General features: G+C 48.9%; 1 protein-coding gene across 2 annotated transcripts in view; it reads left to right on the top strand.

The window, feature by feature from the left end:
* Positions 1 to 19,291, top strand: part of tsr1 (TSR1 ribosome maturation factor) — a 49,381-nt gene extending 30,090 nt beyond the window's left edge. For both annotated transcript variants that reach the window (XM_059973738.1, XM_059973739.1), the window contains exons 6-15: positions 1,574 to 1,721; positions 2,403 to 2,563; positions 2,767 to 2,972; positions 7,171 to 7,330; positions 8,842 to 8,952; positions 9,685 to 9,817; positions 10,947 to 11,063; positions 11,841 to 11,981; positions 17,702 to 17,776; positions 19,059 to 19,291. In XM_059973738.1, coding sequence (XP_059829721.1) covers positions 1,574 to 1,721; positions 2,403 to 2,563; positions 2,767 to 2,972; positions 7,171 to 7,330; positions 8,842 to 8,952; positions 9,685 to 9,817; positions 10,947 to 11,063; positions 11,841 to 11,981; positions 17,702 to 17,776; positions 19,059 to 19,237 — 1,431 coding nt within the window. In that variant the 3' untranslated portion in view covers positions 19,238 to 19,291. The remainder of the gene's footprint in view (positions 1 to 1,573; positions 1,722 to 2,402; positions 2,564 to 2,766; positions 2,973 to 7,170; positions 7,331 to 8,841; positions 8,953 to 9,684; positions 9,818 to 10,946; positions 11,064 to 11,840; positions 11,982 to 17,701; positions 17,777 to 19,058) is intronic.
* Positions 19,292 to 23,391: the final 4,100 nt, after the last annotated feature.

The raw sequence follows: 23,391 nt of genomic DNA on the forward strand, positions 1-23,391 counted from the left end.
GCCTTATTATGCTTCTTAAAATCTCGTATATCCCTCTCATCCTCCTTCGCTCCAAAACGAAAAACCCCACCTCGCTCAACCTTTGTTTTTTTTTGTTTTGTGGCTGGGTGCCTGTCGGAGGACAAATCTCAGATGTATTCTGTATACATACTTTGAGAATAAATGTACTTTGAACTTTGAGTAATGAATCTGCAAACTGTAATGGAATGGATAATGTAGTTTTCATATTTGTGTTGAAGCTATTGCAGTGGTGATGGTGCAGAGAGGTTAAGTTTTCACTCACCATAAAAAAAGAGGTTTTGATAAAGTGTCTGTAATAACAGGATTTAATGGACTCTGAGCCTGTACTCCCTGGAGTTTAGAAAAATGAGGGAGGATCTCATTAAAACCTAACAAATATTGAAAGGCCTATTTTTTTGAATGGATGTGGAGCGGATGTTTCCTATAGTCGGGGAGTCTAGGACCGGAGGACACAGATAGATTGGATGTGGAGTGGATGTTTCCTATAGTGGGGGAGTCCAGGACCAGAGGATACAGATAGAGTGGATGTGGAGAGGATGTTTCCTATAGTGGGGAGTCTAGGACCAGAGGACACAGATAGAGTGGATGTGGAGAGGATATTTCCTATAGTGGGGAGTCTAGGACCAGAGGACACAGATAGAGTGGATGTGGAGAGGATGTTTCCTATAGTGGGGGAGTCTAGGACCAGAGGACACAGATAGAGTGGGTGTGGAGAGGATGTTTCCTATAGTGGGGGAGTCCAGGACCAGAGGACACAGATAGAGTGGGTGTGGAGAGGATGTTTCCTAGAGTGGGGGAGTCTAGGACCAGAGGACACAGATAGAGTGGATGTGGAGAGGATGTTTCCTATAGTGGGGGAGTCTAGGACCAGAGGACACAGATAGAGTGGATGTGGACAGGATGTTTCCTATAGTGGGGGAGTCTAGGACCAGAGGACACAGATAGAGTGGATGTGGAGAGGATGTTTCCTATAGTGGGGGAGTCTAGGACCAGAGGACACAGATAGAGTGGATGTGGAGAGGATGTTTCCTATAGTGGAGGAGTCCAGGACCAGAGGACACAGATAGAGTGGATGTGGAGAGGATGTTTCCTATAGTGGGGGAGTCTAGGACCAGAGGACACAGATAGAGTGGATGTGGAGAGGATGTTTCCTATAGTGGGGGAGTCCAGGACCAGAGGGCACAGCCTCAAAAAGGACGTCCCTTTAGAACAGAGATGAAGAAGAATTTCTATAGATAGAGCGTGGTGAATCTGGAATTCATTGCCATAGACTGCTGTGGAGGCCAGGTTATTGGAATATTTAAAGTGTAAGTGATTAATCAAGGTGTCAAAGGCAGGAGAATTGGGTTGAGGGGGGATAATAACTCAACCATGATGAAATGTCGGAGAGGACATAATGGGCTGAATGGTCTAATTCTGCTCCTAGGTGTTCACGGTCTTATGGATTCAGACTATTCCTGATTCTCTGAATAATGTTATTAATAAGAAATGCTCAAGGTTTTGGGATGAGATTGATGATTTACCAACAATTAAGCTCTTGTTCTGATGTCAGGATGCTTCAGCAGAGATGGAAGAAGACGTGAAAGTTCTCATGAAAGCAGACAGTAGCAAGCAAGAATCACTGGAGTTGGAGGTGGTCCCTGACCCAATGGAAGGAGAGCAGACCTGGCCAACGGATGAGGAGCTGAGGGAGGCTGACGGTAGGTACTGGGCACGCTGACGCTCAGCAAACAGGAATAAACGGTCAGTGTTCCAGGTCAGTCAATATCTGTGAACAGGAATAAACAGTCAGTGTTCCAGGTCAGTCAGTATCTGTGAACAGGAATAAACAGTCAGTGTTCCAGGTCAGTCAGTATCTGTGAACAGGAATAAACAGTCAGTATCTGTGAACAGGAATAAACAGTCAGTGTTCCAGGTCAGTCAGTATCTGTGAACAGGAATAAACAGTCGATATTTCGGGGTTAGACCTTTCATCAGGAAAGCTACCAGCTGAAAGGGTCTTGGCATGAAATGTTAACTGTGCCTTCCCACAGATGCTGCCTGACCTGCTGAGTTCCTCCAGCATTTTGTGTGTTACTCTGGATTTCCAGCATCTGCAGAATCTCTTGTGTCTGTGATACCAATGGCAGAGTTTTATTAAGAATTAACATGTTCTTGATTGTCTTTCTAGCCAACCCACCCAGCTCTCATTACCCCCAGCCCCCTGCCCCTAAGCTCTCAGCAGTGATCCAGGCAAACTGTCTTTGTCTCAGCCTGTTCTGTAATGGATTACACCAGCATTAATGTGCTGGTGCTGAATTGTGACTTGCAGGTGAGCAGTGCTCTCTCTGACTCAAAGCCTTCAATGCCCATTCATAGCTCTGCCCATTTGGCTGATTTAGATGCACTGAGGGAAAGCAGGAAGATTGTTCGGAGGGTCCCAAAAGGCACATCGGACTACCAGGCTGCCTGGATTCTGGACGATGAGGAAGGTGTGGACAAGGAGGAAGAAAGTGGTGACGAGATGGAAGAGCAAGACCTGATGGGAGACACTGTGACACAGGTAGGTAATTTGTGGGTACATTACATCCATCATCTGGAATTCGGGAAGTCTGGGCAGAACAGTTTCAGGACAGACAGCCCCTGCTATATTGGAGGGCTCAGTTTGTGTTTGGGTGTCGGTGACTGGCTCTAATCTGGTCTTCCTCAGTTTCCTACTGAAATTCAATAGGTTTCTCTCTGCCTGCCAATGTTCTCTCTCTTCAGGCCAGCGATGAGAGTGACGATGAGGGAGAGGCTGTGGATGAATGTGAAACCATGACTTTGCCTGAGAGTGTCCGTGACGATAATTACGATGAGAGGATTGATGAAGAGGAGGAGGAGGAGATGCTAGCAAAGTACAAACAGGAAAGGATGGATGAAATGTTCCCTGATGAAGTGGACACGCCAAAAGATGTAGCTGCAAGAGTCAGGTACTGGATGCCAGGGGGCAGTTGTCCCAATCGTTTGGTGACTGCTTCCCATTTTGCATTTTTGGACAAGTGACACCCTGATGCACACAATCCTGCTTTTGAACAGAGTAATGGTGGAACTTGTTTACTTATTTAGTGATGGTAACTGGCCTTCTCACCCAATGAGTCCACACTGCCCAATTATACCAATGGAACCTCTTAACCTACAAGACCCTTACAACTTTGGAATGTGAGAGGAAACCAGAGCACCCAGAGGAAGCCCACAGCCACAGAGAGAATGTACCAACTCCTTACAGACAGTGGCAGTAATACCTGGGTCGCCGGTGCTGCAATTGTGCTATGTTAACTGCTATGCTGCTGTGCTACCCTCTGGATATAAGTTATAAACCTTTCAAATAAAGAAATTGTTTATCTCCTTTAAAAATCCTGAGACTGTTGAGGTTGAGAAAGAAACCTCTCTCTGTCCCCTTGAGACTGCCTTTCATTTATCTAAACCCTAGTGAGAAAAGACCAATTCCACTTTGTCTCAGGCCAAACTCTCTACGCACCCGTATGTATGGTTGAATAACAGTATAGAGCCATAGAACATTACAGCACAGAAACAGGCCTTTTGGCCCTTGGCTGCACTGAACCATTTTTCTGCCTGGTCCCATTGACCTGCACCTGGCCCATATCCTTCCATACACCTCTCATCCATGTACCTGTCCAATTTTTTCTTAAATGTTAAAAGTGAGCCCGCATTTGCAACTTCATCTGGCAACTCATTCCACACTCTCACTACTCTGTGTGAAGCCCCCTCAATGGTCCCTTTAAACTTTTCCCCCCTCACCCTTAACCCATGTCCTCAGGTTTTTTTCTCCCCTAGCCTCAGTGGAAAAAGCCTGCTTGCATTCACTCTATCTATACCCATCATAAATTTATACACCTCTATCAAATCTCCCCTCATTCTTCTACGCTCCAGGGAATAAAGTTCTAAGCTATTCAACCTTTCTCTGTAACTCAGTTTCTCAAGTCCTGGCAACATCCTTGTAAACCTTCTCTGCACTCTTTCGACCTTATTAGTATCCTTCCTGTAATTAGGTGACCAAAACTGCACACAATACTCCAAGTTCAGCCTCAATGCCTTATACAACCTCACCATAACATTCCAACTCTTATACTCAATACTTTGATTTATAAAGGCCAATGTACCAAAAGCTCTCTTTTCTACCCTATCTACCTGTGACACCACTTTTAGGGAATTTTGTATCTGTATTCCTAGATATCTCTGTTCTACTGCACTCCTCAGTGTCCTACCATTTACCTTGTATGTGCTACCATGGTTTGTCCTTCCAAAGTGAAAAACCTCACACTTGTCTGTATTAAAAGCCATCTGTCATTTTTCAGCCCATTTTTCCTTTAATTTTACTTTATTCAAATTCATTGTTATTCAACCATACACAAGTATGGAGCTAAAAGAAACTAGGGCCAAGATCAAAACACAGTTCATATAGTTGCACACAGCACATATAATTGCAATCCAGTGCATACAGTCACAAAATAATACTAGAAATCCAGTAAAAAGGAATGCTAGGGGAACTCAACAAGTCAGGCAGCATCTGTGGAGAGACAAAACAGAGACATGAGATACTGCCAACACTGGAAAATCAGAGGAACACACAAAATGCTGGAGGAACCCAGAAAGTCTGGGAGGAATAAATAGTCAATGTTTTGGGCTGAGACCCACAGATCTGTGGAGACAAGACTGGTCTCGTGTAGATATTGATGAATATTGCGTTGGTTATTCTTTCTCCACAGGTACTAACTGACCTGCTGAGTACTTTCTGCATCCTCTTATCCAGGTTCCATCAACTGCACAGTTTTATCTCTCAGAATCACCACTGATTTCCCTTGCTCCTTCATTTTTTCATGAGCTGCATCTAACAAGCTCTTGCCACCCTCTTTCAGTTGGCAATGTTACCTTTTACATTGCCTGGATGATCAAACACTAAATTTGCCACAGGTATATGGAATTTGCTGTGGTGTGTGGGTCAGGGTGTGACATACAACAAACGATGTTCAGCACTTGTATTGAATAAAATGTGCAGAGATACATACACAGATACTAGCATTTACAATGTAAACAGCATGATATAAAGTGGTTTAAGTTGTTTACAGTGTAGTGCAGTGGTGGGGGTAATAGATGAGGGTTTGGGGAGGGGGGGCCTAACTAAGAATGGTTGATCAGCTTAACTGCCTGGGGATGGAGCTTTTGTTGCTTTCCACAAGGGGAAATCTGGTTTGTTGGCTGGGTAGTGTCCACAATGATTTTTCCTGTCCCTCCTTTGTTGTGGACTGATGAATAGTGATGGTAGACTGCATCTAATGATCTTTTCTGCTGATCTGACTGTTCACTGCAGGAAGGGTGACCCCACCCCCACCCCTCAAGAGGTTCTAGTATATACACTCAAAGTCCACTTCATTAGCTCCCACTTGTACCTAATAATTTGGCCACTGAGTAGTCTTCTGTTGCTGTAGCCCATCTACTTCAAGGTTTGATGTGTTGTGCATTTAGAGATGCTCTTCTCCACGCTACTGTTGTAATATGTGGTTATTTGAGTTATTGTTGCCTTCCTATCAGCTTGAACTAGTCTCTGACCTCACTCATTAACAAGGCATTTTCACCCACATAAATGCCACTCACTGGATTATTTTTTTTAACGCATCATTCTTTGTAAACTCTAGAGCCTCCAGCATAGATAAAGCAGTGGCTGGTTGGCAGGAGGCAAAGATTGGGAATAAAGGGAGCCTTTCCTGGTTGGCTGCCAATAACTAGTAGTGTTCCACAAGGGTCTGTGCTGGGACTGATTCTTTTTAGAGGAGCAGAATTAGGCCGTTTGGCCTATTGACTCCGCTCCACCATTCAATCGTGGCTGATCCAATTTTCCTCTCGTTCCAATCTCTTGCCTTCTCCCCGTATCCCTTCATATCCTGACCAATCAAGAATCTATCAACCTCTGCCTTCAATATACAGAAAATAGTCATGGCCCCCACAGCTGCCTGTAGCAAAGAATTCCAGATTCAGCACCCCTTAGCTAAAGAAATTTCTCCTCATCTCCATTCTGAAAGGATGCCCCTTATTCTGAGGCTCTGTCCTCTGGTCTTAGACTCTCCCAGCATAGGCACATCCTCTCCGTACTCGTTCTATCAAGCCTTTCACCATTCATCAGTTTTCAGTGAGGTCATCTCTCATTCTTCTGAATTCTCGTGAATGCGGGCTGAGAGCCATCAAACGCTCTTCATATGACAAGACATTCAATCCTGGAATCATTTTTGTTGACCTCATTTGAACCCTCTCCAGTGTCAGCACATCCTTTCTAAGATAAGGGGTCCAGACCTGCTCACAATACTCCGAGTGAGGCCTCACCAGGGCTTTATAAAGTTCCAACATTACATCCTTGCTTTTATATTCTGGTCCTCTTGAAATGAATGCTAACATTGCATTTGCCTTCCTCAGGGTTCACCTTTAGAGAACCCTGCACAAGGACTCCCAAGTCCCTTTGTGTCTCAGTTTTTTGTATTTTCTCTCCATTTAGAATCTTTTCATTCCCACTCTTTGCCATCTGCAATTAGCTACTCCTTTTTCTATGCCATAATCTTTCATGCCATGGGCTCGTAGCTTGTTAGCAGCCTCATGGGTGGCACCTTCTCAAAGGTCTCTGGAAAATCCAAGTACACAACATCAACCGTTAACATGGCATGTGTTATATGTCAATGATTTGGATAATGGAATTGATGACTTTGCAAGTTATCAGCAGTTTCTGAAATACTCAGTCTACCCTGTCTGGCACCAACAATCGTTCATGGACAAAGTCACTTAGATTACATTACTTCCCTTTTCTGATGTTTGGTCTGAACAGCAACAGAACCGTTTGAATGTGTCTGCGTGCTTTTATGCATTATTGTTGCCACATGATTGGCTGAGTAGGTGTGCCTAATAAAGTGGCCACTTTGCGTGTGCATACATACTGATAGTCCAAGTGCAGTTTCGGACTGGAGTCTCAGCCATGAGATAATGCCAGGACTTTGCTTGACCAGCTGGATCTAAAATGTCCCTGTGTACATTTTGGAAGGGAAGGTGGAACATTGAGGCCAACTTTTCCTTACTCTGGTGTGGCTATTTTTTGTGTATCTTGATGATTTCCTGCAAACTTAACAGGTTTCAGAAGTACAGAGGCCTGACGAGTTTCCGGGCATCACCATGGGATCCCAAGGAGAACTTGCCCCGGGATTATGCCAGGATATTCCAGTTCCAGAACTTTACCCGAACGAGGAAACGAATCTTCAGTGAGCTGACGGAGGAGCAGGAAGGTGCAATGGTAATGTGTCTGTGTAGAGCAGTACTGAATGGCACAAATATCCTTCGCAGTTTACTGCTTCAGCACTCTGATCTCCACTAAAACATTTGGGGAATGGGGCATACTGTGTGAGGTGTGTTAATACCGAGTCGAAGGAGTTTCAGATGTACATATCCCCTGCTGTGGGAATACAGAATATGGAGGCCACTGTCCAGTATTGTCTCAATTATGTTCTCCATGAACTAAAGCATAAACTTCCCAGTCTATTCAATTTTCTAGCAGTAAATTTTATTTTATTTAGAGAGGGTCATGGTAGTGTAGCACAACACTATTACAGCTTGGGGCATCGGTCTAGAGTTCAATTCCAGCATCCTCCCTAAGCAAGTTTGTATGTTCCTTCCTGTGTGCTTGTGGGTTTCGTCCAGGTGCTCTGGTTTCCTCTCAGATGTACTGGGTAGTAGGTTAATTGGTCATTGTAGATTGTACTGTGATTAGGCCAGGGTTAAATCAGTGGGCTGCTGGGCATCTGGCTTGTTGAGCTAGAAGGGCCTGTTCAGCACTGTATCTCCAAACAAACACACCACAGTAACAGGCCCTTCTGGCCCAACAAGCACTCACTGCCCAGTTACAGCTGCACGACTAACCCATACGCCTTTGTGATGTGGGAGGGAACCAGAACACCGGGGAGAATCTGAGAATGTACAGTCTCCTGAGGGACAGAGGTGGGAAGTGAACCCAGTCACTGGCACTGTAATAGCATTATGCTAACTGCTAATTTACTCCACTACCATGCCACCCTAAAGGATAGCATTGGTCAGGTCTGGAGATCATGGTGGGATTTGGCAGTGGGCAAGTCATTCCCCACCCCGGAAAGACTCATTCCAGGTCTCGGGTGACTGGAGTGCTGTGACTCCACAGTGTGGGAGATTCTCCCTGCTTACAGAGAAGAGCATAGTGCACTGCACTTCAGTGTGGTTTGACTGAAGCACTGTGCATTGCAACAAGACTTTCTGCATCTAAACACAAGTGATTGTGCAACTGCTGGAAATCTTGGCACACGCACGCGCGCACAGAGACACAACACGTGCGTGCGCACAGAGAGAGAGACACACACCCAGGCCTGCTGACCAAACACACACACAGGTGGAGGAACTTAAGTCAGGCAGCATCTGTGGAGGGGGAAACTGTTTCATCAGGACAGGAAAGGAGCAGGATAAAAAGCTGGTGGGGGAATGGGGAAGGAGTACAAGCTAATAGATATTAGCTGTTTATTTCCCTTCATAGATGCTGCCTGACTTGTTGAACTCCTGAGTTTTGCCCCAACAAAGGGTCTCAGCCCAAAACACGGACCATTTATTGCTCTTTGTAGATGTTACCCGCCTTACTGCGTTCCCCCGGCAGTTTATTACTTCTGTGCTTCAGCTTCCTTTCATTAAGTGCAAATGTACCAATTTAATTCCCAACAAATTGTAACTGAATTCCTGCTACACTCTGCACTGCAGTCATCCCCTCTTTCTCTGCTTCTTTCCCAGGCTGGGTGGTACGTCACAGTGCACATCTGCAACGTGCCACTGACTGTGATGGAGAGTTTCAAGCCTCAGGCACCACTTGTCCTCTTCACCCTGCTGCCCCATGAGCAGAAGGTATGCTGGGCACTGGGGAGGGGGCAGAAAAGGGTGTAGAAGGTAGAGAGGGTAAGGGTATGAGTTGGAGATGGTCAGCAGGACTAGACTTTGTACCGTACCCCAGTGTCATACAGTGTCTGACCCGTCCCCACCGGTACCGTACCCCAGTGTCATACAGTGTCTGACCCGTCCCCACCGGTACCGTACCCCGGTGTCACACAGCGACGGAGCCGTCCCCACCGGTACCGTACCCCGGCGTCACACAGAGACAAACCCGTCCCCACCGGTACCGTACCCCGGCATCACACAGAGGCGGACCCGTCCCCACCGGTACCGTACCCCGGCGTCACACAGAGGCGGACCCGTCCCCACCGGTACCGTACCCCGGCGTCACACAGAGGCGGACCCGTCCCCACCGGTACCGTACCCCGGCGTCACACAGAGGCGGACCCGTCCCCACCGGTACCGTACCCCGGCGTCACACAGAGACGGACCCGTCCCCACCGGTACCGTACCCCGGCGTCACACAGAGATGGACCCGCAGTGTTATACAGTGTCAGACCCTCGCAGGAAGAACACCAACTGCACTGAAGTCTGTATTGACCTGGCTACCCCTATCTGAGTCATTGCTTTGCAACATGAATGTGTTGTCCCGTGTCACAGGCAGACAGACTTGAGTTGGGGTTCCTGTAGCGTGGGCTTTGTGTGTTTGAGGGTGAGGACTGCCTCAGGAATGATGCTCTTTTCTAGATGTCCGTTGTCCACTTTTTGCTGAGGAGACATGCGAGCAACAGCGAGCCTGTTAAGTCGAAGGATATGATGGTTTTCCACTGTGGCTGCAGGCGATTCCGGGCTCCTCCACTCTTTTCCCAGCACACAGCAGGTGTGTACCACCCTCTGTTGCAACTGAATGCATCAGTGATCCAAAGGTTCTTCACAAGGCAAGAATGAAATGAGACTTGCTGCTTATGGCCATTTTTAAAGATGCTACAAGAATGGAAAATGACAGAGGAGCTGAGAGAGCAAAGGTGAAAGTAGTTGAGGGTGTCGCATACTCAGCGATAATGTTGCAGTGATACAATTAACCTCTAACATAGCCAGATTTAAGTGGCGTGATATGTAGAATGAAAACTAAGAAACTGCTAGAAGAATACTGAAGTAACTCTCATAATTACTGGAAAATTCACTGAGCAATTGCATTTATGTAGATGGTTATATAAAATTTTAAACAAGCAAAGGAAAGCTAAGCTGCAAAGAAGATGGTTCTTCTCTCCAGTCCAACAGCACTGTGGCTGGGTTGTGGGGACACGTCCAGGCGGGGATTGTCAGGGCGTGTTTGATGAGATGGAGGTACCTCTGGCAATGTCAGTATTTGGAGAAATCAACCTAAGTTTGTCCAACTCTGCTTGTGACACCTGCTCCCTAATCCAGGTAGCATGCTGGTGAACCTTATAGGTGCTGGTTTAAGAGTGGCACTGCTGGGCCACCCTGCCCTGTAGGATACCTGACGAGGGGTGGCCAGAGTGTTTGGACCAAATTAGGGTGTTTTCTCTGAAGCGATGGAGGCTGAGGGAAGACCTGATAGAGTAATAGGCAGCATCTATGGAGGGGGATAGATATCGAAATTTTGGGCTAATACCAGAGGGCAAGCATTTAAGGTGAAAGGAGGTAAGATCAAAGGAGATGTGTAGGGCAAGTTTTTTTTTACACAGTGAAGTGCTGCCTGGTGCATTGGGGCAAATACAACACGGGTGTTCAAGAGGCTCTGAGATAGACAGGTGAATATGAGGGAAACGGAGGAATAGGGATATTGTGTGGGCAGAAGAGATTAGTTCGACATTTGATTACTAATGTAATTAGTTCACACGACATTGTGGGCCAAAGGGCTCGCTCTGTGTTCATTAACTGTGGGTATTTCACTGGGTATGTCAGCACAGCTGATGCTTGTGGGATGAGGCTCTCCGAGGATGTGAGGCAGGACTCTTCATTCACCATTTGCTTCTCCTCTGCAGCCAACAAGTTCAAGTGTGAGAGGTTTCTGCGTCCCAATACCACAGTGGTGGGCACGGTGTACTGCCCAATAACGTTTCCTCCAGCGGCGGTCTTGATGTTCCGGCAAAGAGCCAACGGTATGTCCTGCCGATTTTCAGCAGGTCTGGACTGGGGGTGGGGGTATGTGTGGGTCGGGAGCTGGAGCTGGTGTCTCTACAGTAGAAATGTGTCCGGAAGAATTTAGGTAAGGTGTGTGTGTGCGTATACTGGTATAGATAGTTGTGTACATGTGCATGAACAGTTTTGGGGCCGAGCACATGTGTATGAAGCATCTGGTGTTAGTGTGTCTCACTTTGGCTGCTGTTGCCTGTCAGTACACGTGCTTTGCCTGTGGGTCTGGACTCGGTGGGACTGCAGTGAAGTTGCACCCCAGGGGTGCTGCTGCTTGCTGAGTATCTTTTTAAATTTAGAGATACAGGATGGTTAATGGATCCTTCAGGCAGAGTAAGCCTGTGCCGCCCATTTACACCCATATCACCAATTAACCTACTAACCAGTACATATTTGAATAGTGGGAGGAAACCCACACGGTCACGGGGAGAACAGAGTCGTTGGCATTTTAATAATATTACACTAACCATTATGCAACCATGCCTCAAATTATCCTGGCTCACTGCTGGTGTGACCACGTCCCGGGATGTTAACAGCTGACTTGTGGCTTTATGGAAACCTAATTCTGTGATTTCCCAGTGGATGACAGCAGTTGTCTGCGATGCCCTATGCACTGGAACTGCTACCGATGAGTGAATGTGAAATAGAGGCGTTGGGTAGGCGTGAGTGTTTCAGTGTAGGGAAGGTGGGTTCACAGTGACCTCTTCCCATCATTTACAGCTTGTTACCTTGCACTTGCCCAGGTATGCAGGACCTGATAGCCACGGGCTCTGTGCTAAAAGTTGACCCTGACAGAGTGATTGTGAAGCGGATCACCCTGAGTGGACACCCTTTCAAGATCATGAGCAAAACCTCAGTGGTTCGATATATGTTCTTCAACCGTGGTGAGTGGAGGGAGGGGCTTGAGGGAGGTGGTGGGGAGGCGGGCTGAGGGTGGAGTGGCAGTAATCACATTAGAATGTGAGTTAACAGCTGACATTTCATGACAAGTGTCTGAATATTGCATGTTGAGGATCTCTTCATTTGAGTGTGTGATGGGACGGTGTGGAGGGAGATTCACTCTGTGTCTGACCCCGGGAGTGTGTGATGGGACGGTGTGGAGGGAGATTCACTCTGTGTCTGACCCCGGGAGTGTGTGATGGGACGGTGTGGAGGGAGATTCACTCTGTGTCTGATCCCGGGAGTGTGTGATGGGACGGTGTGGAGGGAGATTCACTCTGTGTCTGACCCCGGGAGTGTGTGATGGGACGGTGTGGAGGGAGATTCACTCTGTGTCTGACCCCGGGAGTGTGTGATGGGACGGTGTGGAGGGAGTTTCACTCTGTGTCTGACCCCGGGAGTGTGTGATGGGACGGTGTGGAGGGAGATTCACTCTGTGTCTGATCCCGTGAGTGTGTGATGTGACCGTGTGGAGGGAGATTCACTCTGTGTCTGACCCCGTGAGTGTGTGATGGGACGGTGTGGAGGGAGATTCACTCTGTGTCTGATCCCAGGAGTGTGTGATGGGACGGTGTGGAGGGAGATTCACTCTGTGTCTGACCCCGGGAGTGTGTGACGGGACGGTGTGGAGGGAGATTCACTCTGTGTCTGATCCCGTGAGTGTGTGATGGGACGGTGTGGAGGGAGATTCACTCTGTGTCTGATCCCGGGAGTGTGTGATGGGACGGTGTGGAGGGAGATTCACTCTGTGTCTGACCCCGGGAGTGTGTGACGGGACGGTGTGGAGGGAGATTCACTCTGTGTCTGACCCCGGGATTGTGTGATGGGACGGTGTGGAGGGAGATTCACTCTGTGTCTGACCCCGGGAGTGTGTGATGGGACGGTGTGGAGGGAGATTCACTCTGTGTCTGATCCCGTGAGTGTGTGATGTGACCGTGTGGAGGGAGATTCACTCTGTGTCTGACCCCGTGAGTGTGTGATGGGACGGTGTGGAGGGAGTTTCACTCTGTGTCTGATCCCGGGAGTGTGTGACGGGACGGTGTGGAGGGAGATTCACTCTGTGTCTGACCCCGGGATTGTGTGATGGGATGGTGTGGAGGGAGATTCACTCTGTGTCTGACCCCGGGAGTGTGTGATGGGACGGTGTGGAGGGAGAGTCACTCTGTGTCTGACTCCGGGTGCGTGTGATGGGACGGTGTGGAGGGAGATTCACTCTGTGTCTGACCCCGGGAGTGTGTGATGGGACGGTGTGGAGGGAGATTCACTCTGTGTCTGACCCCGGGAGTGTGAGATGGGACGGTGTGGAGGGAGATTCACTCTGTGTCTGACCCCAGGAGTGTGTGATGGGACGGTGTGGAGGGAGTTTCTCTCTGTGTCTGATCCCGTGAGTGTGTGATGTGACCGTGTGGAGGGAGATTCACTCTGTGTCTGACCCCGTGAGTGTGTGACGGGACGGTGTGGAGGGAGATTCACTCTGTGTCTGACCCCGGGATTGTGTGATGGGACGGTGTGGAGGGAGATTCACTCTGTGTCTGACCCCGGGAGTGTGTGATGGGACGGTGTGGAGGGAGATTCACTCTGTGTCTGACCCCGGGAGTGTGTGATGGGACGGTGTGGAGGGAGATTCACTCTGTGTCTGACTCCGGGTGCGTGTGATGGGACGGTGTGGAGGGAGATTCACTCTGTGTCTGACCCCGGGAGTGTGTGATGGGACGGTGTGGAGGGAGAGTCACTCTGTGTCTGACCCCGGGAGTGTGTGATGGGACGGTGTGGAGGGAGATTCACTCTGTGTCTGACCCCGGGAGTGTGTGATGGGACGGTGTGGAGGGAGATTCACTCTGTGTTTGACCCCGGGAGTGTGTGATGGGACGGTGTGGAGGGAGAGTCACTCTGTGTCTGACCCCGGGAGTGTGTGATGGGACGGTGTGGAGGGAGAGTCACTCTGTGTCTGACCCCGGGAGTGTGTGATGGGACGGTGTGGAGGGAGATTCACTCTGTGTCTGATCCCGTGAGTGTGTGATGTGACCGTGTGGAGGGAGATTCACTCTGTGTCTGACCCCGTGAGTGTGTGATGGGACGGTGTGGAGGGAGATTCACTCTGTGTCTGATCCCGGGAGTGTGTGATGGGACGGTGTGGAGGGAGATTCACTCTGTGTCTGACCCCGGGAGTGTGTGACGGGACGGTGTGGAGGGAGATTCACTCTGTGTCTGACCCCGGGATTGTGTGATGGGACGGTGTGGAGGGAGATTCACTCTGTGTCTGACCCCGGGAGTGTGTGATGGGACGGTGTGGAGGGAGATTCACTCTGTGTCTGATCCCGTGAGTGTGTGATGTGACCGTGTGGAGGGAGATTCACTCTGTGTCTGACCCCGTGAGTGTGTGATGGGACGGTGTGGAGGGAGTTTCACTCTGTGTCTGATCCCGGGAGTGTGTGACGGGACGGTGTGGAGGGAGATTCACTCTGTGTCTGACCCCGGGATTGTGTGATGGGATGGTGTGGAGGGAGATTCACTCTGTGTCTGACCCCGGGAGTGTGTGATGGGACGGTGTGGAGGGAGAGTCACTCTGTGTCTGACTCCGGGTGCGTGTGATGGGACGGTGTGGAGGGAGATTCACTCTGTGTCTGACCCCGGGAGTGTCTGATGGGACGGTGTGGAGGGAGATTCACTCTGTGTCTGACCCCGGGAGTGTGTGATGGGACGGTGTGGAGGGAGATTCACTCTGTGTCTGACCCCAGGAGTGTGTGGAGGGAGTCTCACTCTGTGTCTGATCCCGTGAGTGTGTGATGTGACCGTGTGGAGGGAGATTCACTCTGTGTCTGACCCCGTGAGTGTGTGACGGGACGGTGTGGAGGGAGATTCACTCTGTGTCTGACCCCGGGATTGTGTGATGGGACGGTGTGGAGGGAGATTCACTCTGTGTCTGACCCCGGGAGTGTGTGATGGGACGGTGTGGAGGGAGATTCACTCTGTGTCTGACCCCGGGAGCGTGTGATGGGACGGTGTGGAGGGAGATTCACTCTGTGTCTGACTCCGGGTGCGTGTGATGGGACGGTGTGGAGGGAGATTCACTCTGTGTCTGACCCCGGGAGTGTGTGATGGGACGGTGTGGAGGGAGAGTCACTCTGTGTCTGACCCCGGGAGTGTGTGATGGGACGGTGTGGAGGGAGATTCACTCTGTGTCTGACCCCGGGAGTGTGTGATGGGACGGTGTGGAGGGAGAGTCACTCTGTGTCTGACCCCGGGAGTGTGTGATGCGACGGTGTGGAGGGAGATTCACTCTGTGTCTGACCCCGGGAGTGTGTGATGGGACGGTGTGGAGGGAGATTCACTCTGTGTCTGACCCCGGGAGTGTGTGACGGGACGGTGTGGAGGGAGAGTCACTCTGTGTCTGACCCCGGGAGTGTGTGATGGGACGGTGTGGAGGGAGATTCACTCTGTGTCTGACCCCGGGAGTGTGTGATGGGACGGTGTGGAGGGAGAGTCACTCTGTGTCTGACCCCGGGAGTGTGTGATGGGACGGTGTGGAGGGAGAGTCACTCTGTGTCTGACCCCAGGAGTGTGTGATGGGACGGTGTGGAGGGAGATTCACTCTGTGTTTGACCCCGGGAGTGTGTGATGGGACGGTGTGGAGGGAGAGTCACTCTGTGTCTGACCCCGGGAGTGTGTGATGGGACGGTGTGGAGGGAGATTCACTCTGTGTTTGACCCCGGGAGTGTGTGATGAGACGGTGTGGAGGGAGATTCACTCTGTGTTTGACCCCGGGAGTGTGTGATGGGACGGTGTGGAGGGAGAGTCACTCTGTGTCTGACCCCGGGAGTGTGTGATGGGACGGTGTGGAGGGAGAGTCACTCTGTGTCTGACCCCGGGAGTGTGTGATGGGACGGTGTGGAGGGAGATTCACTCTGTGTCTGACCCCGGGAGTGTGTGATGGGACGGTGTGGAGGGAGATTCACTCTGTGTCTGACCCCGGGAGTGTGTGATGGGACGGTGTGGAGGGAGAGTCACTCTGTGTCTGACCCCGGGAGTGTGTGATGGGACGGTGTGGAGGGAGAGTCACTCTGTGTCTGACCCCGGGAGTGTGTGATGGGACGGTGTGGAGGGAGATTCACTCTGTGTTTGACCCCGGGAGTGTGTGATGAGACGGTGTGGAGGGAGATTCACTCTGTGTCTGACCCCGGCAGTGAGTGATGGGACGGTGTGGAGGGAGAGTCACTCTGTGTCTGACCCCGGCAGTGAGTGATGGGACGGTGTGGAGGGAGAGTCACTCTGTGTCTGACCCCGGGAGTGTGTGATGGGACGGTGTGGAGGGAGTTTCACTCTGTGTCTGACCCCGGGAGTGTGTGATGGGACAGTGTGGAGGGAGATTCACTCTGTGTCTGACCCACTTTTTTCCTCCTTGGGTCAATTTTATTGAATGTAGTTTGTGCAAGAATTCTGATCATCCATCACCTTGTCATTGTGATTGAGGTGAAAGTAACCAGGTTTGCAGTTCATTTCACACGGACTCAGGGTTGCGGATTGTTCTGAAGATGTTCCTGAGGTGTTTCACGTACCTCGGGAGCTCAGAAGCAATGGTGGTCCCTCTCTTGTTCTCAGTGGTCACCCCGGTTTCCCCTTTACCTCTATGTGTTCCCGAGGAACCAGCAGCCCAGTGATTTTTGTCTTACTGTTGTTGCCACTGCTATTGGAGGGTGTGTCAAGGTGAGGTGAGTGTAGAGGGAGACTTTCTGCTACCCAAAGTTGAAAGTAAATTTATTATCATAGTACATGTGTGTCACCATATGCAACCTGAGATACAGGAAATACAGTAAAATAAAGTACAATAGAATTTGTGCAAAGCTGTACATAAATGTAGACTGACGATCAATCAATGTGCAAAAGAAGACACACAGTGTCTGTGTTGTGAGTGAAGTTATCCACACTGATCGCAGAGCCTGATGGTTGTAGGGTTATTTCTGGACCTGAGGGTGTGGGACCCAAGGTTCCTGTACCTTCTGCCCAATAGTAGTACTAAGACGATTCAAGATTGTTTAATATCATTTCCAGTACACAAGTGTAAATGAAAACAGAGTAATTGTAATTGTACAACAAGATAAGGGACCTAATAATAATAACATCAGAATAAATATAGGTTATATCCACTGTTTGTACATCCATAAAATAACACCAGGCACAGGAGTGTCTGTACACAAGGTGCCTCTGTTAGGAAATGATAAAGTAGTGGTGGTTGGGAGTGTGGAGAGGTGGGTTCGTGGGTGGAGGTGTTGATCAGTCTTGCTGCTTGGAGAAAGTAACTGTTTTGAGCCCGGTGGATGCTACGTAGCCACCTCAAAGATGGGAGTGGGACAAAAAAATCCCTGAGCAGGATGGGTGGAATCCTTCATTAAGTTACTGACCCTTTTCCAACACCTTTCTCTCTACACGTCCTTCAGGGTGGATAGGCTGCAGCTAGTTATGCATTGGACAGTTTTACAGCCTTCCTGTGTGCTGCGCTGCAGTTTCCATACCAGACAGTGATGCAGCATATTAGGATGCTCTATGCTGCATATCTGTAGGAGGGGAGCATAGGCTGGGTGGTGATAGTGGAGGGTTTGATAGAGGCATTGATGGCCTGGGTAAGGGCATAACAATTCTGTTGACCCTGAGGCTGTTTTTCTTTCAGATGATGTTCTGTGGTTCAAACCAGTGGAGCTCCGTACAAAGTGGGGTCGCAGAGGCCACATCAAGGAGCCTTTAGGTAAGTAGAGCTCAGTAAGATGTGGTGGGACAGTGCTGGGGCACAATGCTCTGTGGAGCATCAAAGAGCCGAGGTAAAGCTGGGAATTGAGGGATCAGACCTCACCCAGAGGAAGATGTGGGTGTTGGAGGTCACACAGTGGGGGTCACACATCAAGGAGCCTTTAGGTAAGTAGAGCTCAGTAAGATGTGGTGGGACAGTGCTCTGTGGAGCCCCGTTACTACAGCCCCAAGCTGACTTTCCCCTGCCACTCTTCACTGAGTGGAGCATCAAAGAGCTGAGGTAAAGCTGGGCATTGAGGGAGCAGACCTCACCCAAAGGAAGATGGGGGTGGGTGTTGGAGGTCACTCACTCACTCACTCCTGTGTGAACCCCCAGTGTTTCTGTTCACGAAAATAATCACGATCACGATCCTTACATGCATAGAAAGGTAAAATATATACTATTTTCTAAGACAAATGTTTGACTGACTGACACTAAATTATACTGGATGTGGCTGTTCCAACTTGCTTAGTAAGAGAACTTAAGATTTTTTTCAATCCCGATCCGTGATAACCTACGTACATCCTCCGGTACTTATAATATCTAATACAATGTAAATGCTATGTAAATAGTTGTTATACTGCATTGTTTAGGGAATAATGACAAGAAAAGAAGTCTGTATATGCTCAGACAACAAGTGCTGGAAGAGCACTTCCTGGTTTTCTTGATTCACGGTTGGTTGAATTCATGCATGTGGAACTCGTGGATAAAGAGGGCCGACTGTATTGGAAAAATGATATAAATAGTGAGGTAGTATGCAAGGGTTCATTGTCCATTCAGAAATCGGATGGCAGAGGGGAAGAAGCTGTTCCTGAATTGTTGAGTGTGGGCCTTCAGGCTTCTGTATCTCCTACCTGATGGTAGCAATAAGAAGAGGCCATGTCCTGGTGACGGGGGTTCTTCGTGACAGATGCCACTTTTTTGAGGCGTCTCCTTTTGAAGTGTCCTGGATGTTGAGACAAGCAGCCACGATGGAGCTGGCTGGCTTCAGAACTTTCTACCCCTTCTTCCAGTCCTGTGCAATTGCCCCCTATACCAGACAGTGGTACAACCTCGGGAGTAGGAAGCAGACGTAGTATTGTATAAAGGGTAAAGGAATGTGGGGAAAGGTTGGACCAGGGTACAGAAGTGGTGGAACAGAACTGAAGTTTTAACATGCTGGCTGTGTTTGTCTCTGTCTGAGAAGTCGCTCTGATCTGTGCTCCAGTCTGACGTGGCGTGGCCTCTCTCTCGTCTGCAGGGACCCATGGACACATGAAATGCTTGTTTGATGGCCAGCTCAAATCCCAGGACACTGTGCTGATGAACTTGTACAAGAGGGTTTTCCCACGTTGGTCATACGACCCCCACGTTCCTGATCCCGTGCCGTGGGAAAAGTCTGACGATGGCGTCAGTGTGCAGGAGGTGCCAATGGACTAGAGTAAGCAGCAGGAGCTTGGAGTTGCTGCCTTCTTATTAAAATGTTTGACATCCTTTGAATTGTGAAGTGTCAGTGCCTGCATCTGAGAGTACTACAGTACCGTGGACTGCCACAGGGAGGCAGCAGAGTGCTGTCAGAAAGTTGCCACATACTATTGGGAACAAACAGTATTGGATACTCTGCACTGTTTGCATCCTGTTCCCTCTCTGGTTTTTACTGCCCATAAGTCCGTGCTTCACCAGCCATCATTCTGGGCAGTAGAAGCATGCGGTGTTGGGAACATTTCCCTAGCCTGCTGCTGTTTGTGGCAAGTGGCTATCGTGGATCATAAAGCAATACAGCAGAGTACGGGCCCTTTGTTCTATGATGTTGTACTGACCTTTTAACCTACTCCAAGATCTATCTAATGCTTCCCTCCCATATTGTCCTGTATTTTTCTATCATCCACGTGCCTTAGAATCTCTTAAATGTCCCTAAAGTATGTTTCTCAGCTACCATCCCTGGCTGGGTGTTCCATGCACCCTGCCTAGACTTTCCTCAAATCATCTTAAAAATTATGCCTCCCTTATATTAACCGTTTCTGCTCTAGAGAACTGGCTGTGCACCTGATCTATGCCTCTTATCATCATGTAGAATTCTAACAAGTCACCTAGCTCGCTCAACCTATCCTCATAGGACATGCTCTCTAATCCAGTCAACATCTTGGTAAATCTCCACTGCACCCTCTCTAAAACTTCCACATCCTTCCTATAATGAGGGGGCCTAATCCTATCCACTCAATCTGCCTGTCTCCTCCTTCACTCCGGTTAGTTGGGAAGCGTACTGACACTGGTGTGGGGGTTGGAGTATCAGTGGGGAGTGACGCACTGAGCTTCCTCTGAGTCGAGAACAGAACAGCGTAATCTGAGATGTCTGCCGTCCCCCACCTCGGTGAAGTCTCACTCCCTTATGAGATTTCCTGTGGCAGCATCTGGGGAGGGGGTGGGAGGACACCCTGCACACCTCACCCAACAGAGTGCTGTGTGGTTGGCCTGAAGTCTTTCCAGCTGAGTTGAAAACTTGTTCAAGGATCCAATCTCTGCCCCACATGCCCCTGTTCCCAACCTCTGCTCGGTCTCTGACCCCCCCCCACAACCCTCTGGTTATGAAGGGGCAGTGTGTGCAATGTTTGGGTCGGTTCAGTATATGGATGGGGGGTGGTGTGGAGCACTCTGGTCGGGCTGCAGGTCAGTAACAGTTCAGCATGGACTGCAGGGAGCCTTTCTCTTCATTCATTACCAGTACTTGTATACCATATAGAACCTTGAAATTTGTCGTCTTGCACACAGCCACAAAACAAAGAATCACATTAGAATTCACCGAAAAAAACACACAACAGATTGGAAGCACCCAATGTGTGGAAAAAATCATGCAAGCAATAAAAAAGTAAATACGTAACCACAGAGTCCCTGAAAGCACATCCAGGGCCACAGAGTTGGTGAGTGCTGACGACTACGGACCACACGGAGTCAGTTCAGTGCTGAGGTGAGTGCCGATGGCTACAGGCCACAGCCATGGAGATTGTTCAAAAGCACAGCCCCCTATGGGAAATTACAAACGGTGGATGACGATAGAGCGATGTCTTTCCATCAGATACTTATCTGATATTTGCCTTCTGTTGGCGCATTGTCCTCCACTCAGGTTTCTGGTGATTTCTCTGTAGATATCAGGGGGGGGGGGGGTGGGGGGAGACAGTGGCAGCGATTGCTATTGCTCAATCTTACCCTGTGTGGTGTGTCCATAGCCTGCCAGGGAAGAATGCCCCTTGGAGGGGCAGTGGTGTGCTTGCCACCCTTCCTTGCACACTGGATGATGGTGTAGCTTGAGCTGAATATGCTGGTTTGACAGGAACTCACTGGTGGTGGAGCCTCCCCTCATCAGGACCAGAATTATGTAATCTGGCCCATCGAGTCTGTTCCACCATTCCATCATGGCTGATGTATTACCCCTCTCAACCCTATTCTGCTGCCATTTTCCTGTAACCTTTGGATCCCCGACTAATCAAAAGCCCCTCAAGCTCAGCTTTCAATATACCCAATAACAAGCTGTTACACTGAATATTGTCAGAGTGGGCTATGTTAACTACTGTTTTTGCATTGCCACTGACAATGTCTTGCTCCTACCCTCACTATTCTTGGGTGCAGAGAACCATGCCTGATGTCTCGGACCTGGTTATAAATGCTATTGAACAGGCAGAGGATGATACAGCTCGCCCACTCCATACTTATCACCCATTTCCACTGATCTGGGATTTACGCTCATTCCTCCTACACTCCCATCAATTCCACCCAGATTCCACCTCTCTCCTACACACTGGCAGATTTACTCTTCACATCTCTGGGATGTGTGGGAGGAGACAGGGAATTGCATGCCTTCAAAGGGAGCAGACTCCATTGGGGAATTGGACTGGTCTCCATGGAGTTGTGACCTCAAGCCTGGTCAGAATCCAAGCTCTGACTGGGGATTGCCCTCGACTGAGTCTGCAGGCAGACCTGCGGAGCCAGTGATTCACCACCGTCCCTCCACAGGAAATGGTGCAGAGGGTTTGCGCTTTCAGTGTAGGCCCTTTGGCCCATGATATACTAACCTATTCACCTACTCTAAGATCAATCTAATACTCTCCCATATAACCCTCCATTTTCTATCATCCATGTGCTTATCTAGGAATCTCTTAAATGTCGCTAATGTATCTGCCCTTACCACCACCCCGGCAGGCTGTCCCACACACCCACCATTCACTATATTTTAAAAAACACCTCCGAAAGCCCACTTTACTTTTCTTCATACATCTCCATCAGTCCAATGAAACACTAAGGAAATACACAGGTGGCAGGTGTGCAGCTACTTACTGGAATACAGTGTTGGGAAATGTATGAAGATGTATTTTGGTAAAAGGAACAATAGTGTGGACTATTATCTAAATGGGGAGGAGGTTCAAGCATCAGAGATGCAGAGGGACTTGTGAGTCCTCTGCAAGACTCCCTGAAGGTTAATTTACAGGTTGAGTCTGTGGTAAAGAAGGCAAATGCAATGTTGCCATTTATTTCAAGGAGAATAAGTATAAAAGCAAGGAGATAAGCTGAAGCTCTGTAAGACACTAGCCAGGATACACCTGGAGTATTGTCAACAGCTTTGGGCCCCATATCTAAGAAAGCATGTGTTATTGGAGAGAGTGCAGAGGAGGTTCACAAGGATGATTCCAGGAATGAAGGGTTAACATATGAGGAGCATTTGTGAGCTCTGGGCCTGTACTCACTGGAATTTAGAAAAATGCAGGGGATTTTATTGAAACCTGAATATTGAAAGGACTAGATAGAGTGGATGTGGAGAGGATGATTCCTGTGGTGGGGGTATCCAGAACTGGCGCCTGAAAACTGAAGGGTATCCTTTAGAACAGAGGTCAGGAGGATTTTTTATTTAGCTGTTAAATCTGTGGAATGATCTGCCACAGACTGTAGTGGAACCCAAGCGTATATTTAATGCATAAGTTGATAAGTTTCCTGTTTGCTCAGGTTGTCAAATGATATGTCAAGAAGGTAGGTGTATGCAAGGCATTTGAGAAGGTACCCCATGCAAGGCTTATTGAGAAAGTAAGGAGGCATGGGATCCAAGGGGACATTGCTTTGTGGATCCAGAACTGGTTTGCCCACAGAAAGCAAAGAAAGAGTGGTTGTGGATGGGTCAATTTCTGCATGGAGGTTGGTGACCAGTGGTGTGCTGTTCTGGGACCCCTACTCTTCATGATTTTTATAAATAACCTGGATGAGGAAGTGGAGGGATGGTTTAGTAAATTTGCTGATGACACAAAGGTTGGGGGTGTTGTGGATAGTGTGGAGGGCTGTCAGAGGTTACAACGGGAAATCGATAGGATGCAAAACTGGGCTGAAAAGTGGCAGATGGCATTCAACCCAGATAAGTGTGAGGTGGTTCCTTTTGGTAGGTCAAATATTATGGCAGAATATAGTATTAATGGTAAAACTCTTGGCAGTGTGGAGGATCAGAGGGATCTTGGGGTCCGAGTCCATAGGACACTCAAAACTGCTACGCAGGTTGACTGGTTAAGAAGGCGTACGGTGCATTGAGCTTTGTTGACTGTAGGATTGTGTTTAAGAGC

Source organism: Hypanus sabinus, chromosome 6 (assembly GCF_030144855.1).
Source record: "Hypanus sabinus isolate sHypSab1 chromosome 6, sHypSab1.hap1, whole genome shotgun sequence".
In the NCBI taxonomy this organism is placed as follows: Eukaryota; Metazoa; Chordata; class Chondrichthyes; order Myliobatiformes; family Dasyatidae; genus Hypanus; species Hypanus sabinus.